Here is an 18,720-nt window from a genome sequence, read left to right as displayed (position 1 = left end):
AATTTCACCATTTATAAGGTATTTCATATTATTTGGGAACAGGTACATTTAAAACACATTGTTACATAATCTCTCTTTTGGAAAAGAATCTTTTGAGAAAATACATCAGACTGTCATTTTGGTGCTTGGTGCTAAAATTCTGTCTCGATCTGCTTAAATGTGTGGGTTACGAGTGCACTGGAACCACTCTCATGCAAGATGAGAACCAAGTCCACAGTATGGGAAGATGACTAAAACTCAGATTTTTTATGTTCTAGAACTTGTAATTGACAGACTACCTTATAACTCTTCCTTTTTTTCTTCACTTTAAGAATATCTAATGAAAGTAATAATAGCGTGAAGGAGACAGTTTGAAACCTGTTAAGAATTATGTATGTCAGTGAAAGCTTTACAACTCACTTGGACTAATTTGCTACTGGCAAATCTATCACTGTCATACACCTCTGTAAACTTCGCATTTGCAATGTTTTGAACTAACCATACAAGCTGAAGCACTAGTTTTAAAGTCTAAAGGACTGATAGAAGTGCTGATGCAAGGCCTCTAACTTGGCAGTAGCTCCAATAAAGATGTGTTACTATACTTCTGTGACTTGTAATATAATATGTTTAGTCCATATCAGAGACACAGACAGAGTAGCAAAAAGTAATTTGACTCTTTCTAAGTAAAGCAAGGAGCAGCTGAAGTGGAAAAAAAGAGAAATTGGTCGGACTCAGACTCTGTGCAACCACGTTGTGCATTAGTATCAGCCAATATTTTGAAATCATAACATTATTATTAATTCACGTATTAATGTATCTTTCTGTGATGGATAAAGATGGTGATATTATGCTATAACCAGGCTATCCAAAACATTTATAGAAGCAGCAAAAGCTAGATGAAAGTCTCCAATAGTTTTTTGCCACTTCAATACCTGTCACTACTGTCAGTTCCCTGTAAGTTATTGATTTCTTTTTGAAACAACTACCAGGAACAATATATACACTATTAAAACTCCTGCTTTAAAGAAAAGCCTTAATTACGACCTCCTATTCTCTTGAGTCAAGATATTGACACATCTGATTGTCACACAGCCCATCTGTTTCCAAAGTTGTTTTACTTTATTTTGCTTAAGGCGCAGTAGACATTACAAAAGGAGACAAGTTGTCCTGTGGAGGACACACTTTTATCTAATGTCAGAATTCAGAGATATCTGTTTATTTCCAGCCTAGGTACTGCAGTTTCAGCTCTGTCAGATAGCTGAATTTGGATTATTAGCAAGTTCAGTAGATCTTGCTGAATGCAGTTTCTTTCTATACCAGTGGTTATCATAGGCATTTACTTTTCTGATACCACCTAACCCAAGTACAAATCTAATGGGATTTATAATAGATGTTAAACTAATAGTAACAGACAACAGCTAATTTTTAACATGGCAACCTTAAAGTACTTTTAAAAAGTGCTTTAAGTATTACCTCCATTTCACAGATGGAAAACATGGGATAGATACCAGGCTTGCCCAAAAAACTGAAAAAACTGTAAAACCTATGTATCCTAATACTGGGTTTGCTCCTCTCAGTTGAAGGGCTTAGAGAAGAAAACACCCCCTAAAGTAACTCCTGCCCCCCAAGTATCTTCATAACAGAATGTATTTGCAAACACAGAGACTCAGGTAAAAGGATTTTTCAAAGATGCCCAGGAATTTGATTAAATATGTTTAGAGATATCACTACATAGATCTCAAATACATTCCAAGATCACATCAGATATAGATCTGTATTCTCTCTATGATGCTATGGCATTTTTGGTTAACAAGAGGCACAGGCACATTAGTAATTGAGGGAATTCTTAGCCTCATTCATCACAGCTCAAGTCCCATCTGAGATGCTGTTTTGGAATATGCGTTTTGTCTTTGTGAATAGACTTTCTAATTCATAACAGTAAGAAGTGATAGGAAACCCAGGTATTTCCAGATAGTATTTGTTTTAAAACAAACAAACAAACAAAACCAAACCAAACCCCAAACAAAGCCAAAATAAACCAACAAAAAGTAAAAGTTTGCATGTCATTTAAACCCTTCATTCTGGAGAGTTTTCTTGTTTTTTTGATATCATATCTTTCCTAAACAATGTTATATGGTACAAATAAATTTAGGAAAGAATAAGGAACACCAAGATACTAGGTACTGACTTCAAGATTTTTTAATGATTTTATTAGTATTTTTTTATCAGTTCATGGGAAAGTCTTCTGGTGAGAGATGATTTGCAAAGGGACCTTTCACACAGAAGTCTTAACAGAGACACTTTTGATTTCAGATTGAAGTCTGGTTCTCCATTTAGGAAATGCTGCTGTAATCCTGTACCAGCCAGACGAAGCTGTTAGATCAGTCCCATCATACAAGATTTAGCTGCTTCTTGGTGCCAGCTCTGTACCAGCAAAGGAATTAGTTTTTCACAGCAAACTGAGCATTAGAGTGGCTATTTGGCCCACAAGGAGCAAGGGGATGTTAGTTAGTCACGCTGTACCGGGCTCTGCATTCTTTGGAGATCAGTCATTTGCATTTCTTGGAGCTTAGCATAGCTATTGAAAGTAGCTTTTCCCAGTGAATATTATGAGGACATTTAATTCCTAGACCTTTCCCTGCAACCCCACAATTCTCTCACAGAACAACTTAGGAATATCTACTCATGGTTTTCCTCTGTCATATTTGCCAAATCCTCCTGTAGTATATCACAAAAAAAGTCTGTTTTCCTATGGCTTTCAGTAAATATGTAGGCCAGAAAAAAACAAACAAGCAAGCAAATACCCAGACTCTCCATTATTTTCAGTGGTTTTTGTTTTGTTTTTCCCTATCCAGCTGTAATTGCACATTTTCTAACTTGAAACATGGACAATTCGCTACCAGTATATGACTGCCAGACACTCATCCTTCCCAATATCCTCCCACTCCCAATTTCTATGCATTAGCTTAGAAACAAGCTGTACAGCTGTCTCTTCTACTTGGAAGAGATCAGTGCATTAACATGCTACTGATGTTTTCTGAGGCTAGATGAGGTGTGTGGCAGAGTCAGCAGGACTGTAACATTTTATGGTTTTTTTTTTTTTTATTATGTGTCTGATGCTACCTAATGAGAACTTCGACACAAGAGGCCATTCAAACAGGAAGAAAAAAAAAAATAAGAAAAGGAAAAAGACTAAAAAAGTCTGAACAAAACCTTTCTTCATTCCTTGCCTTAGGTTGACACTACATTCAGCCCGTTGCAGAGGCAGTAATTGGTTTCTATGCTTACTTACATCTAGATGAATCAGGAGTAATTTCGCAGAAGTCCAGGGAGTTAGGCTGATTTTAAACTGAGCTAGCTTTGGTATAATTCAGTCTTATTTCTGTGATTCTCCCTTTCACCTTATTTCATATATGTGTGATGTATGCCAAACCATTGTTGGTTCTTTATTAGAAAAATTAAATCAAACCATAAATTAGCTCATTCGTTCGGGATATGAGGGAGCAAGGACTTTTCTTTATCTTCATGTATAATGATCCTAGTTTCTACAGAATACTTCATTTCCATTTGCAAGATAATTTCATGACTTGTACAAAAAACTCTGTGGCTCATGAAACTCCGACAGTGGTCTTCACTCCTTTCTTTTGGTTAATTGTAATAATTTTCATTTCCTTGTTATAAAAGAGATTATTTCTGAGAAGGAAATTCCTGCCCAAGGTGTATAAGAAGGTGAGACATTTCCAAGTTTTGTCTCTTGAGCATATTAGTAGTGCACCAATGTTTAGCCTATTTCAGTAGGGCAACAAAGATGATTAAGCGAGTGGAGCACCTCCCTTATGAAGAAAGGCTGAGGGAGCTGGGGCTCTTTAGTTTGGAGAAGAGGAGACTGAGGGGTGACCTTATTAATGTTTATAAATATATAAAGGGTGAGTGCCACGAGGATGGAGTCAGGCTCTTCTCAGTGGCAAACAATGATAGGACAAGGGGCAATGGGATCAAGCTGGAACACAAGAGGTTCCACTTAAATTTGAGAAAGAACTTCTTCTCAGTGAGGGTGACAGAGCACTGGAACAGGCTGCCCAGGGAGGTTGTGGAGTCTCCTTCCCTGGAGACATTCAAAGCCCGCCTGGACACATTCCTGTGTGACCTCACCTAGGCGTTCCTGCTCCAGCAGGGGGATTGGACTAGATGATCTTTTGAGGTCCTTTCCAATCCCAAACATACTGTGATACTGTAATTTAACAGAGGGTTTTTAGAGCCCCTTTTACCTATAAAGAAATGAGAATGCCTCTGCCATTGTCAAAGGAATTCTGTCTTTCTTTTTGGCAACCACCCGAGTAAGTGGGTAGCAGCTGGTGACAAAGTTTATGACTGTAGTTGCCATTTTCTTGTGATAGCTGAAGCAGAGCATTGGCCTGAAGCAGTTGCTGCTGAGTTCCTTATGTCTCCAGTAGGGTTAGGGAGGGGAGTTATGCAAATGTAAATATTTATATCAAATATGCTCATTCCAATTGAAGCTGCTAGTACACTTATACCCCCTCAAAATAGGGAAATCTTTAGACAGTGTCATCGTTTTTCCTTATCTAGTTGAAGATGTCCATGCTCAATGCAGGGGGGTTGGAGTAGATGACTTTTGAAGGTCCCTTCCAACCCAAACTATTCTGTGATTCTATGGGAAGGGGAATTCTTGTGGCTACAGGAATCTCAAGCAATTGCCTTCTGCTCTACTGTCTACTGCATATTTTATGCTGAAGGTGTTGCCTGTAGGCAACCTGCTCTCTCTTGGACTCCTGGCTTCAGTGTGAGTTTTTAGCAGTACTCTTTGATCAGTTCGAAGGCTGCCTGTGAATGACAGTAGAAGTCCTTTCTGTCAGCAACTTGATGTGATGCCTTCTCAATCCCAGCTCTGGGGACTTTCAGGCATATCAGCTGCACTGAGTGACATTCTGTCAGTCTGCCGTCATTTTCTTTCAGAGGCCTTTTCCTCTCTCTGCCTTTGCTTTGAAATTTCTATTTCATGCCCTCCCTGAGTCCCTAACAGGCTTTGTAGTCTTATCTGATTCTTTAGCTACATTCCCCCACTTTAATTGCGAACCTCATGAGACTCACAGTGGTAGGAAAGGTATTGCAGCATTTCCTTCTGCCAACACTTCTGTTGCATTTCTTGCTCTTCTAGACCCCACCCAGCCTATACAATTCTCTGTTCCCTATTCTCAGTTCCTTACAGGAACACTTATTTGTTAGCTTTGTGCATTAAAGGTAAATACCATATTGTCTGGTTTTGCCCCACAGCAAGGCAGGATGATCATGATTTATTTCCTGAATGAAATCGTAGATTCATGGTCCCAGGGGCATTGAAACCAGCCATGCTATTTCCCTCCCACCCTGAAAGAAATAAATTGACGAGAAAAGTATGTGATTTTGTGATCAAATAATGGCCTGATCTGGTGTTCCTGCTGTCACAGACACTCTGCCAAGCTGCAGCAGAGCCAAAGAGCAGCAACACAACCAACAGCTTCCTTCCCATCCTGGGTGCAGCAGTCATTATCTTCAGGGACCAATGCTGAATTTCTCTTCCACTTCAGTGAATGTGGCTTAGCTGTACTGAATACAGTGGAAAAACAGAAAATGTTTCTCCCCCCCTCCATGTTTTTGTATATTAGAGCCTCCTTTAGAAAGCCAGAATAGGCCTTCTGGTGAAAAAATTTCAACCAAAGTTGCTGATCAATGAGTAAACCTAAAGTTAGTTTACTTGTGCCACATAAAGCATTGGTGGAAGGTATATGGGTATAAAACAAACATGGAAAAGAGAAAGCTGTGTCCTGACAGATTGTGGTAGATATAAAATCATGAGATTGAAGTAGCAGAGCAAGTGGAAGATACCAATGAGGGTAAGAAGAAGACACAAAAAAATACATGACATTAGTGCTGTGCTTGTGTGTGTATACTTCTGTCCCTTTGTACCTGTTTGTTTATGAGCTCATACAATCAAAAAAAATGAAAAGCCTAAATTAAATCCCACTGCTAATTTAAAAAAGCACCAGAATAAGATCCTCCATTCACATTTCAGTAACTTGTGATATTAAATGTGAACAGACTTCTTATAGTCCCTAAATCACCCATCAGAGGATAAGCTTATGATGTGTAAATGAGAGTCTCTGTAATGACCTAGTGACCCTCTTCCCTTCTCCTAGTGAAGAGACATAGGAAGCCCTACCGACACCTTGATTCTGTCCAGTCTCATAGGATTAATCCTCTCCTACATTGGCTTTGTTTTCCCCATGCAGACAGGAGGCTGGTTGGTCAGATGAACTGCAGTCATGTGCTAGCTGCATGAAGAGAGCATCAATCTCAATTGTGTCCAGGTAAATAATACTTAGGGGTCAGTCTGGCTGTGGGGACTGATGAAAGCAGGACCCAAAGTGATAAAAGGAGCCCCCAACAGGAGTACTGCTTACCCTTCTCTACAGCAGCAGTTGTGACCATTGCTTTTTATCACCTTTAGGCAAGAAATGAATTTGAAGGTCATGGCAGCAACTCTGCTATGTGACCTCACAGATGGGCTACAGCCGTGCAGTACAGCTGACCATGTAGTGTGTCTTCACACACCCTCAAAGGTGTGCAAAACTTGGGTACATCTTCTTAGTAAAAAGCAAGCTCAGCTTGCTGCTCCACAGCCTACATTGGCTTCTTATAGTTTTTGGAATTTAGTCCAAGGTCTTGGACTTTATTTCAAGGGCCAGATATAGTGTAGCTGAAAGGCTCCCTAGAGCTAATAAATGTAGACCAACATCAGTAACTTTATTCCTCTACCACACTGGAGGTTTTACAGGGAGAATTTTCTAAAACAAGAACATTGAAACTCACAGGAAAAAGGGAGCATCACAAACTGTATAGGTTTCTTCTCTAAGTACAAAATGCTTTTTAATCTAAACATCTTACATAAACATATGGGAAATATTAAAATAAATGAATAAATAAAAAACTACAATGCTTCATTGCACACAGACTCCTCCATGGGGAGTGGATGAGAAAATAAATATGACAGCTCTTAGTCATGTTACTTACTGCTGTTCTGGGGGGTAATCTCATACTACGTTAGTGAGTGCAATATAATGATGTACTTTAACTGGATCATATTATGGCATATGCACTTTTTTCTCTGAGGTTAACATTAGATGCTCCAGAAAGAATGAAAATGCACTGGAAAAATTACAGAATTACATGAAATATTTTCTTTGTCCTGAGACAGAGCTAGCTAATGCTCTGATACAGAACTGAAAGCCCTTCTAAGATGTATTTTTTCCATTTCAATTACTGGTACTTTCTATCCGGCTTCATGTGTCAAGGTCCAAATTATGATTTGGGTTCTTCTTCTTCTTCCTTTCTTTGTATTTTATAAATTCCCACCTCTCTCTAAGTTCAAGTAACTCAAAACACTTGAAATGAGAAGCACTGCCTGTTTGCCATGTGTTGACATCAGTATTTTGGAGAATGGTCCTCACTGTCCAGTAGCTCTGTCATTCTGTTGGTTGGACCAGTTTCTTTTTACATCCTCTTTAGCTGAAGCTCTAGAAGTGAATACAGACTGAAAATAGGAATAACAGGCTCCCCTTTGCTCCTACACCTAGAGAAGTACAAACCTGTCTCCCATGGCCCTGGTATCTGCACAGCTTTGCCTCTTCTCACTGCTCCCTTCTTCTTTCATGCAGCCAGCTGGCACAACCTGGAGGATGTCCTCCCCCACAGTACATTGAGCAGGGATGGTTACTATCCTCACCAGCTGACATTAGTGCTAATTTCCTGTAAGTTGCCACAGGATAAAGAAGAGACTTCTTTCAAAAAGATCTTTCTGGCTTGCTTAAAAACACTCTCTGTCTTCTTTTCTTCCTGAATGCATCTTGCAGAATCAATAAGGCCCCAGCCTCTTAGCCTCGAGCAGCGAAGAATCTATTGCTACAAACTCAGCAGGAGCGAGAGCTAGGGCACGTAAGTAGCCCGGAGCTAATATAAAGTGCCCTCCCATGGCTCAGGATGTTGCCGAGTGCTTGAAGCAGAACCAGAAGGCGATGTACTATGGCACTTTTGTCAAGCAAGGAATCATCTTCATTATCCCTACTTGATTATCTCTGAATTTCACTAATTGCACTTACCTTTACCTTACTCTTACCAACAGAGCTTGGGCAAGTGTTGCTCTATAACACTACTTCTGAAAAAGCGCATATAACTTCATATAGGTGCCTGATGACTATTAAAAGGGGTAAGTAGCCTCTCTTTCACATCAGTGTATAATGTCATGACAGTCTGGTAAAGACATTCTGTATTCAACAGAATTATTCTCAGTATTTAACAAAATTTCAAGCAGCCTTTACAGTTTAAAAGAAATCATGGTGGGTTTTTTTCCGTTTACCATATTCCTATTGGGAAAACAAATGAACAAACCAAACCCAAAATCAACCCAACCAACCAACCAACCAACCAATCCCAAACCAAACCAAACAAAAAACAAAAACAAAAAAACAACAAAAAAACACAAACCAACCAACCAAATCCAAACCAAATCAAACTAAAAACCCAGACAAAAAGAGACTTTCGTCTTTTATTACTATAGAAGGTGAGGAGGAGGCAACATATTTTGTTAGCTGCTGATGAAAGAGATCTTTTACTGACATTTATAGATTTAGGACTCTTTCTTTAAAACGAATCATGTGAGGGACATACCAGGTTAATGTGATCACTGTAAGCATCTACTCTTGGTCAAGGAAAGGTACAAAGTACCATTACCTTTAGCGAAGCTTTTGGCTGATAAAGGAAAACAGGACAGTACTACAAGAGTTACAGTTTGAATGCAGAAAACTCTAAATCCAGCGGCGGACGGTGTCATCTGCTGGACTGTGCCATTTTCCTTGGGCACACTGTCAATTTTCAGCATGCTTTGCCCTAAATCATGGGCATATGACATTGAGGATCATGTGGAAATCTGCATTGTTGTGGTGTTTAAAAAGTATGTTATTGCACATTAAAAGTGGGTTAAGGGGACATTTTTTGGTTTAGTGAAAAGAAGGGATAAAGATAAGAACAAATCTGCTTAATCCAACGGGGTTGTACATTTGTCAGATGCATGCTTAGTCTAGGTCATAGGAAAGCTCTGCCATCAGACATGTGCAATAGCACTGGGATATCCTCTGCATGGAGGTACCAAACTCTGTTAGCATCTCTCTCTGTATCTGGGACTGGTTTCTCTGACATATACACAGGCCCTTTCAGAATTTCCTCTTATCTGTGACATTTGCCTCTCTCCCTTTGAGACCAGTGGCCTTCTCACCCTTTATAATATCAACTCAAGCATGATAAGTGGTGTAGAAAACCTTGCATGAATTCTCTAGCTCCTTCAAGAAGGCTAAGCCACCATTTAAGTCCCACAGGCTTAAATGCTTTTTCAGCACTTGACCTCTTCATAGGGATGAATTTCTCTAACAGTGAGGACAGCATCCAAAAGCTGTTACTTTGTCAGTCAGAAGAAACTGTAAAGCAATACATAGCAAATAGCACATAAAGATCAAGTAAAATAACAGAATTTTTAATTATCTGTGAAATACCAGCGTCTCACAGACAATTTTCTTGGGTAACTGTTTAAAATCTCACAATTAATACTTAAGGGAGTATATAACAGTTCTACTAGAAACAGCAAAATCTGTTCAGTGAACAGTTCGTGTGCACAGCCACTTGTCTAAATCAACTCTACCGCCAAACTGGCAAGCACCAGGAAATATGTTAAATGAATAGACAATTCAGAAATGTCCAACAGATAACTAAAATTGAAATTTTATTTTTTTCAATAATATTCATCAGACAATTTTCTGACAAGACTTTTTTGAAAGATGAAGTGCAAATGGGAACCCTGTAAGAATGTTCAGAAGAATTGTACACAACATTTTTTAAGCGCCACTAAGTACACATTGAATACTTTGTAAGTATATAGGCATAGCAACATGCAAGTGTCATGTACCTAACATTACAATATGCATTTTGTCTGCTCAAAGTTATTAATGAGGAAATCAAATGAAATAAATGTGTCTCATCAGCAGTGCAATATGTTTAATTCCCATGGATTTTGTTTATTGGTTAGTGTTTCTGAACCATTCAAATATATCCTTCCCAAGACCATAAATTGCCAGTGTAAGAGCAGAGTACTCTGGAGTTCCTAGGAGAATACACTTACAGTGGCTATGAATAGATGAAGTTGTTATTACAGTCCTTTCACAAATTATGTCTTATTATTTGTTCTAGGAAACTTCCTGGGGAACTGAAGGTTTTTTGTAGTTATAAAATAACCAGGCTAAAAGTAAAGGATGCACAATGGTTGCTTTATAATTCTGTTGGTAAAGAGCTAAATAGGAACTGAAACATGTGCATTAAGGACTTGAGCCTTGTCCTTTTCAAATCAATAGGCATATTGTACCCAACTTTTATGCAAGCAGGATGTATATGAATCCAGTAATCTATGAATTCACTCTCTTGGCTCACTGTTTAGGCAGACACAGATGATTGTAGGTCATATTTGCATATTTCTATGGAAGCTATATAGGGGTATAAGCAAATCTGTTTTCACTGAAAAAGGACAATATGTGCAACTGCATATTTACTAACAGTAATCAATATGCATAGAAAGGAGAGAAAGAGGAAGTGAAAAAGAATTCAGTCCAGCAATTAAAGATTTTCCTCTTCTTCATAATCAACATAAACAGTTGATGATCATCATTATTATTTTCTTTACAAGTTATTACTTTAAAACCCCTCCTTTTGAACCTATTAGGAAAACCCTTCAATGATTTCATTGTAGAATAATACTAGGAAAATGAATGTGTTTAGAAGTGATTTTCAGTGCCATGCATAAGGACAGAGTAAGGCTGTCTGTAGTTTGTGCTGAAATGTGAGATCAGAGCTCACACAGGAAACACTGCTGGCTTGACCCTGAACACAGGGAAAGTGCTAAAGTGCTGACCCCAACAGGCTTGGCTTTGCACCTGAAATGTAAAAAAATAATAATAATAAAAAAATCCTCAAACTTTTCTTTAACAGTGACACACACTGCTCTTTTTAGAGGAGAGACCTTTTTTCCTACCTCCTTTCCAATTAGACTGCTGCTTTTAGCCCAGCAGAGAATAAATGACTTAAGACACAGAACATGGAGGGCAGATGTCTAGTAAACACAGAAGCCATGAAGATTTTTTTTTTCCATCTACCGAGAGTCTCTGGAAGCCCCTGGTCCTGTAGAGTCATCATATTGGCTCTACACTGTCTTCTGTCTGGCTGTGAGTACAGTAAACACTACTGAAGAAAATGAACACAGCAGCAAGGTGATTCCTAGATGCTGGAAGAATTCTCTTAATGGCTGCTAGAAGCGCACAAAGCTTGGAGCATCCTGAGGATGTGGAGTGATACAGAAGTGTGCTGTTAAACCATGTTTGTACCCTTATTTCCTCCTGAGTTAAAACTAGTGCAGAGTGCTGGGTTAGATTCATCAATAGCAAGAAGGAACTGTGCTAGCTTCTGTTAATGCCAAGTAGACAACTCCCATTTGCTTTAGAGGTACTAGGTCCACTCTGAAAAAACATGTAGGAAGTCCTACTCTCAATAAGAGTTTCTGCTGTGCTCTGTTGACATCAAAGGTTGCTCTATCAATCAATTTAATTTTCTCATATTGTTTGCAATAGTCCTTCCCTGGCCCCCATGCAATGAGTGTTTTTAATGTAAACATGCCCAGGCAATATTATGTTTAAACACATAAGAGACATGTCAAAATATCTCAACAATATTGGTATTGCATATTTAATTCAAAAGCTTGCATGTGCTTTAAAAGTTTCTCTTCAAACCTGCATGCCTTACTGGAAAGAACTGTGTTGCAGTTGGATTGCACATCATTATCTAGTGCTGACTAAACTTTGATGTGTTATAGAAGTTTATTTTTAAGCTGTTTGGGATGAATCCCCAGCCAGTGTAAATAGGCCAACATTTAAGGCAACAGAGTGAAGTTGATTTATACCATCTGAGGCTGTGTCTTTGTGCCCTGTTAAAAGCTCAAACTGTCCCAAAATGAATGAAGAACAGGGCCACAATTATGGACCCAGGATTTTTTTTTTTTCCTACCAGAAAACAAAACAAAACAAAACAAAACAAAACAAAACAAAACAAAACAAAACAAAACAAACAAAAAAAAAACCAAAAAAACCCCACAAAAAACCCCAGTGATTTTATTTCAAGACTACATCAAAGTTGCAATAGTATTAAAAATGTATACAAATATCTCATAGGTTGTCTTTAGGCTAAGAGGTAGATGTCATATTCTAGGAACAGTATAATGTAGAATGACGCTAATGGCAGTTGCTAAATACATCTATTTGCCTGTTACATAGGACACAAAGGACGGTTATAGCAATGGTAACCACAACAAGGTTTACAATATTATTTTCTTCTTTTGATATTCTATGTTATCTGTCTTTCAGTGCATTCCTTCTGGAAGGGTATGATGCATAAGTGGTGAGAAGTAAAAAAATCAGTAATACAAAACCTCACATTTACAAAATGTTAGCTTTATCATTATGATTCATCATTAAAGGCATCCTCTGTACATTGATGGAAGCATTTTGTACTTACAATTTAAGATTACCTGGCATTATTGAGTGAGTAGTGGAAATTCCAGGTGAGGTGATTCAGCAAAATAGGGGTCAGAAAAATTCAATTCTGTCTCTTTCTTTCTCTCTTGTTCAATCTAAAAATACCAGGGCATATGGCAGCATATTTCAGCATCTTAACATACTAGGCTCCCTTGAGGATGGAAAAAAGAGGAAACTTGTGCTGTTGAGCCAGAAATAGATTGTAGAACAGTGTTGCCAGACATGCAGAGTGCTGGCAGAAAAGCCATTAGCAGAGTCAGTGTCTTACTTTGCCTAGTGTTTCAGTGTTCTTTAATGGGCCTCAAAGAAATGGAAAGCACAGCTATTGAGAATGAGGAGTGGTATAAGCATTTCTATAAATTAGTCATTGTAAGCAGAGGAATTACACATATTGCATTAGGATATCCACTGTTTGGATATGTACCTTTCAGTTTTTCCTTGTGACTGTTAGGGGTCACCCCCCTGCTTGAAATAATCAAAATGCATATTGTAATTACACGGTTTTCCAATATCCATACACAGCAAGTACAAGATACTTACATGTAAGTACACTGTATTTACCTATATTTTTGCATAGTTTTTAGTGTGTACTTTGTGCCACTTAATAAAAAGCATTACTTGTTATTTTTGTTGTTGGTTTTTTTTTTCCTCTATTAGACAGCTTATTCAATTAAAGTTGAAGTAGCTGGATTTTTGGTATGTTCATCACATATTACCAGTTCCTAGGAGTGTAGAGATTAGACACTTGGAGGAGTCTGGGTAAGCGGTGGGGGAAGCTGCAGTGTGAACATGAAGTTTTAAATCACCTCCTTAATTAAGAAATGCAATATCAGATTCATGGTGCTAATTTAATAAACTTACCTTTAATTTGAATGGAATTGTAAAGGTAAGAACTCCATTTTCCTTTTGGTAACACTTTACAATAAGTGGCACTAAATTACACTATAACTGTTATGTTACAGGGAATTACATGTAACTACACTGTAACTGTTGAAATAGCTACTGTACATGTGCGTACATGGTAACTTCAGTGCTGTTACAATCATGAATTACATAATTACAGATGATTCTGTCCTTTCTTTTCATTGAAATAGTTATATATATATATCATACTGCAATGAAAATACACAAGATGTTAACTTTTATGTCTTATTTAGAAAAAATTGGTCTTCTTCATGTTTTCCTTTATAGATGGAGTCTCAGTGCAAGACAAACCACTCTTAAGTAATGTGGAAACTTTTTAAAGTGTTCTAGATTAAATTCTGAGCCTCAAGTTAAACATAGGTTCCTTAAATTGTTTCCTGGTTTGACAGATGACCTATAAAAGAGTGGGAGGATGCACCTCTTGTGTTCTGATGCACCACTTTCTTGTTCAAATCATGAGAATGTTCTCGAAGCATTAAAAGAAAATCTACATCAAAAAGTTTAAAAATAATCAGCAATCAACACTGTAAACAGTACACTGGCAGAAAACTAGCTACCTGGTCTCAAGAAGACTACTCTGCACGTGTGTGTAGGAGAGGATGTCACATACATTTTAGAGAGGGTGGTTCCCATTCAGAGCCTCTGCTTTTCACATTCGCTGGATACCTCACACCACAGTAAAAGCGGTGTTTCAGAATGGGATCTTGGACAAAGGGAACAGATGACTGGCTTTGAGCCTACCGAATGTTGTTAGTGTTGAGACATGGTTCTGCATACAAAGAAGAGGGATGCCTCTTTACACCTAGTGTAGTAATTTAAACCAGTGAAGACCAGACAGGCTTGCAAGGTGCTATCCAGGTAGAATACTTGGTGTGGGGTTTTTCACACCTGCTTTGCACAGATGCAAGGGACATCACGAGGTGCAAGATAATGGAAGAACAACTGCATTAAAAGCAAGAACATGTGAGACATTTTAATTGAAAACCAATGAAATAACCTATTTTAACAGTACATTGTTTTTGTTTGTTTGTTTGTTTGTTTGTTTGTTTGTTTTTCTCTTTTTTACAAAGTTTAAATGCTGTTTCTTTGCCACTGGAGAAAATGGTTTGAAATGGTTACCTCAAGGGCAATCTCACTTTTGAAGGCCCTACCTGACCTTGGTTGGGTAATGGTTCAAGTAACAACCCTACTATTCAAGCAAGCTTGAGTTAGGAAGAATGAAAAAAGGCATAAACACCATACTGGTGGGGAACTCCACTTGAGCAAATAAGGCCCTCATCCAGGGAAGCACTTATTTTTAAGCATATGAATAGTGCCTTACAGTCCAATGGAAATTCTCTGACGCCTAAAGCTCAGCATGTGCTTAAATGCTTAGTTGAACTGGGCTCCAGGTCCTGAAATAAAACCGTGCCGTATGTGATACTGTACTGTAGGTAATGTAACTTATTGTTGTGACATGAACCCATATTTTTGGTATTAAACTGAATGATTTTCTTTGCCAGCCTTTTACATGTGTATGCTTTGAAAGACATGAATATCTTGTAAACCTATACTAGTTTTCAATGTGTCTAGTAGCACCTACCTGGTTCTCTCAAACTACCATATTATATTAACATATTATTGCATTTTTCCACAGATGGGTATGGAGAGAACTGTAAAAACAAGCATGCAATCACATCAATGCAGACTTATTTCTTTAAAATGTCATACTGTATATGATTTATTATGTTAACACTCAACCACATCATATTATTTATGCCTGTATACTTTGAAAAAAAGTGCTGCTTTGATTGACGACACCCTTTTTTCTTAGAGATGAACAAGATAAATGTTTCAACAAAAACAATTAAAATACTCTAATATCGTCCTTAAAAGGTTTATACTCTTCTGATAAATAATCTGACAGAGCACCTTTTATCTTCCATTTTACCGTGTTACATGATGTCATTTTCCAAAGTCTCCCTTCCCCACACAAAATAAAATCCCAGGAGAAAGTCCTTTACATCAGACCATCATGCTTTTAGGCTTCACAAGCACAGCTACCAGAGAGAAATACTCTTCTGTCAAAGGTGCAAAACTTAGGAGCAAGACAAGCTCCATCTAGACTTGCGTTCTCCAGAGTAGAATCGTTTCCAAGAGCTGTTACAGCAACCTTTCTCTTTCATTGGAAGAGGAAGTAAGCCAATGGGCTTAGAGTGTTTTGTTGTCATATTTAAGAGCATGTGATTTTTCAGCTGTCAATTACACAAAAAATTTCAGAAATAATCCAAACAGAGACTTTCACTGTGGAGCTAAAAGCATGGCAGGAATTCTCTATCATTCACGGTGACATAAGTTTGTACCTCACAAAATGCATAGACAGGAATTTAATATAAAGAATTAGTCCATTTACTGTATACACAAAACATATATCTTTTGTTTTAACACTTCTATATTTTCTTTTTTTTCTTTTTTTTTCCTTTTTTTTTTTCCTTTTTTTTTTTTTTTTTTGGCAAACCAACATAGAGAAGCAGCTCTGTAACTGCCAAACAAAAAATTGAGAATTTTAGCAACTCAATAGTATTTTTTAAGGATAGTAATCAAATGTGGTTGTAATTTAAAACCTGAGGCTGTGCACTGGTTGTTAGCTTAAAACTATCTTTCCATATAACATTGTGCTTCCATTGTATAACAAAGAAAAAATTAACAAGAACTAGAAAAGTTTGCTGCTGAACAGTGCTAGGACATACAGACAAAAAACCACTAATACATGTTATCTACTCAGAATAGTGATTTGAGTCATATCTAAAGGAATATAATGGACATTAGAAAATGCTTACTTGTGACTGACTTAGCTACTGCCAAAAAAGTTAAATATGTATCAAATAATGTTTAATTGAATTTATTATATGCACTATATACAGATACTAAAATGCCTTGCAGTTGTGCCCCATGAACACTTCAAATTTGAGTAGGCAGGTGAGGTCATGTGAAGCAAATAAATTATAAAAAACAGAAGTTACACAGAAAGTTCTCTAATCTCAGTGATCTCAAAAAGCAGTTAAAGGGCAGGTCAAATTTGTTTCAAATGAAGTACTGTTATCTAACTTTGCAGAATCTGTATAGCTATTCAGCATATATTTACCTCTGAAACATGGCACTGTTGTCAAGGTACCATTTTAAACATAACAAAACAAAGCAAAATAGAACAAAAATTTCAGTAGACTGATATTTTCTCTCCAGCAAATCCAAGCATGCAAGAAACTATACCAAAAATATTTCAGTTTGTGTTTCCTAGGGCATATGTTTCAAAAACAAGTTGCTTTTTTTGAATTCTAGATAGACATGTATAAAACATTCTTTGCAAACCTCTAATCTTAGACTTGACATTTTATGTAAGTAAGCTAGGTCCCTACCTAATAGTATTTGTTATGAATTTTGTTTTATGACACACTAATAGGGACATGATAAAATAAAACAGAAAAAGAAGAAAGCTGCATAACATTTAAAAATGTAGAAAACTTGAATTAAGATGATGATTAACATTGTTAAGGCTGTATATTCAAGCACTGTATGTTAAGAGAGCAGTGGATATGAATTTTAGGCAATAAGAAATGTCCTGCTTTACGCATGATATTGTAATTATAGAATGATGATGTCAACAGCTGATTGTTGGCATAAACTGGCTACTTATAGCAGGTGTGAGAGTTAATAAAGATAGCAGAAGATGGCAGAAAGGAATTCTGAGAAATTATAGCCAGTTTTCCCCAGCAGTCAGCCTGATAAGTAAAACTCCAAGATTCTAGCTCTGCATCTAAATGAAATACTCTTTTTTTTCCTCTGCATTGACTTGGCTGCCTTCTGCATTGATAATGGCTGTGTCAGCATCAGGTGCATCTTCGGCTCCTTTTGCTTCATTTGTTAAATATGTTCCTATAGGAAGCAGTAAAACAGAAAAAAAGAAAGAAAAGAAAAGAAAATATATTAGGTTTTTGGCTTTACACTGCATTGTTTCATGAATGGATAAATATTTTTACACAATTTTAGTCTACATGACAGAGGTATGCCCAACTTTCTACTTTGTCTAAGAAATACTTATAGTATTAATACTGACAATGCACATACATAAATTCAAATATATCTCAAATAAATAAGGAAATATTTTAACAAAAATCCGCTTTACCTAGCTGCATTAATATGCAATACATTTTGCAATTATAGAACAAATGATAAAATCTTGGATATTTCAAGGAACAACTACCCATAAAAAACAAACTAACTTTGAAGACTTAGATATTCATAAATGCTTATTTTTTATAAAAAAGGCCACTGACTATTTTTATATTTCTATTTGTTCTTGATAGTATCTACACTTTAATTTTACAGAATCGTGTCATAGTCATTTCCAAGAATTACAAAATTGAGGTAGTTTTATTAACTGAACCCACTCACATTCTACTATAACAGATATCATTATGCTCAGGATATGAATAAAAAGAATTGTGTACAATAGTCAACTTTCCATTTGTGAAAAGTATTATTTATGTTGGCCTGAGATGCATTACTGTTCACTCAGGAAAATAAAACAAAAGAGTCACACTTTAACTGGTTCATTAAAAAAAAAATTTGTTTTTTCCCACAGAGTCCAATCAAATTAAATTAAATTTTATCAGCTTATGTATGCTGGCAATATAGTTATCCTCTCTACAATGAGATTTAATGAGTTAATATCAACACTAATCCTCTCTTCACTTTTGTTTTTGGAGGGCGGAGGGAGTGTTTTAACAGTAGTTCTACAAGTCATTCAGAAGTTGAATCTCAAGAAATTATTTTGGAATTAAGTAGGTCAAAATAGGATCATAGAGAAGCTTAGTCAGAAACCAGTGTCAGTCCTTCCCTGTTATGTCTAATGGCAGGGGGGGCTGAAAAGGAAAAGGAAGGGAGTAGAATTGTGAAGGTGAAATCTCTGAATAAAGTAAAGCTTGGCCCAAGAATTAACCCCTCATTCCAGTGGGATCATTAGCAAAAGAGTCACTGATCTGAAAACTCACCACCAGCTTCCGATATTTTTTCAATACATACTTAAGGTATTAGCACAATTTGTTAAAATGAAAAATCTTGTTATTTCTTTAGGTATTCTGCTGAACTGATGTACTAGATA

The 18,720-nt window shown here is 37.0% G+C and overlaps 1 protein-coding gene across 5 annotated transcripts in view; it reads right to left on the bottom strand.

Moving 5' to 3' along the window:
* Positions 1-9,779: 9,779 nt before the first annotated feature.
* Positions 9,780-18,720, bottom strand: part of CADM2 (cell adhesion molecule 2) — a 679,639-nt gene continuing 670,698 nt past the window's right edge. For all 5 annotated transcript variants that reach the window (XM_071809844.1, XM_065862763.2, XM_071809845.1 and 2 more), the window contains one exon: positions 9,780-17,492. In XM_071809844.1, coding sequence (XP_071665945.1) covers positions 17,374-17,492 — 119 coding nt within the window. In that variant the 3' untranslated portion in view covers positions 9,780-17,373. The remainder of the gene's footprint in view (positions 17,493-18,720) is intronic.

This window comes from Patagioenas fasciata, chromosome 1 (genome assembly GCF_037038585.1).
Source record: "Patagioenas fasciata isolate bPatFas1 chromosome 1, bPatFas1.hap1, whole genome shotgun sequence".
In the NCBI taxonomy this organism is placed as follows: domain Eukaryota; kingdom Metazoa; phylum Chordata; class Aves; order Columbiformes; family Columbidae; genus Patagioenas; species Patagioenas fasciata.
This window is presented reverse-complemented; position numbering and strand designations above follow the sequence as displayed.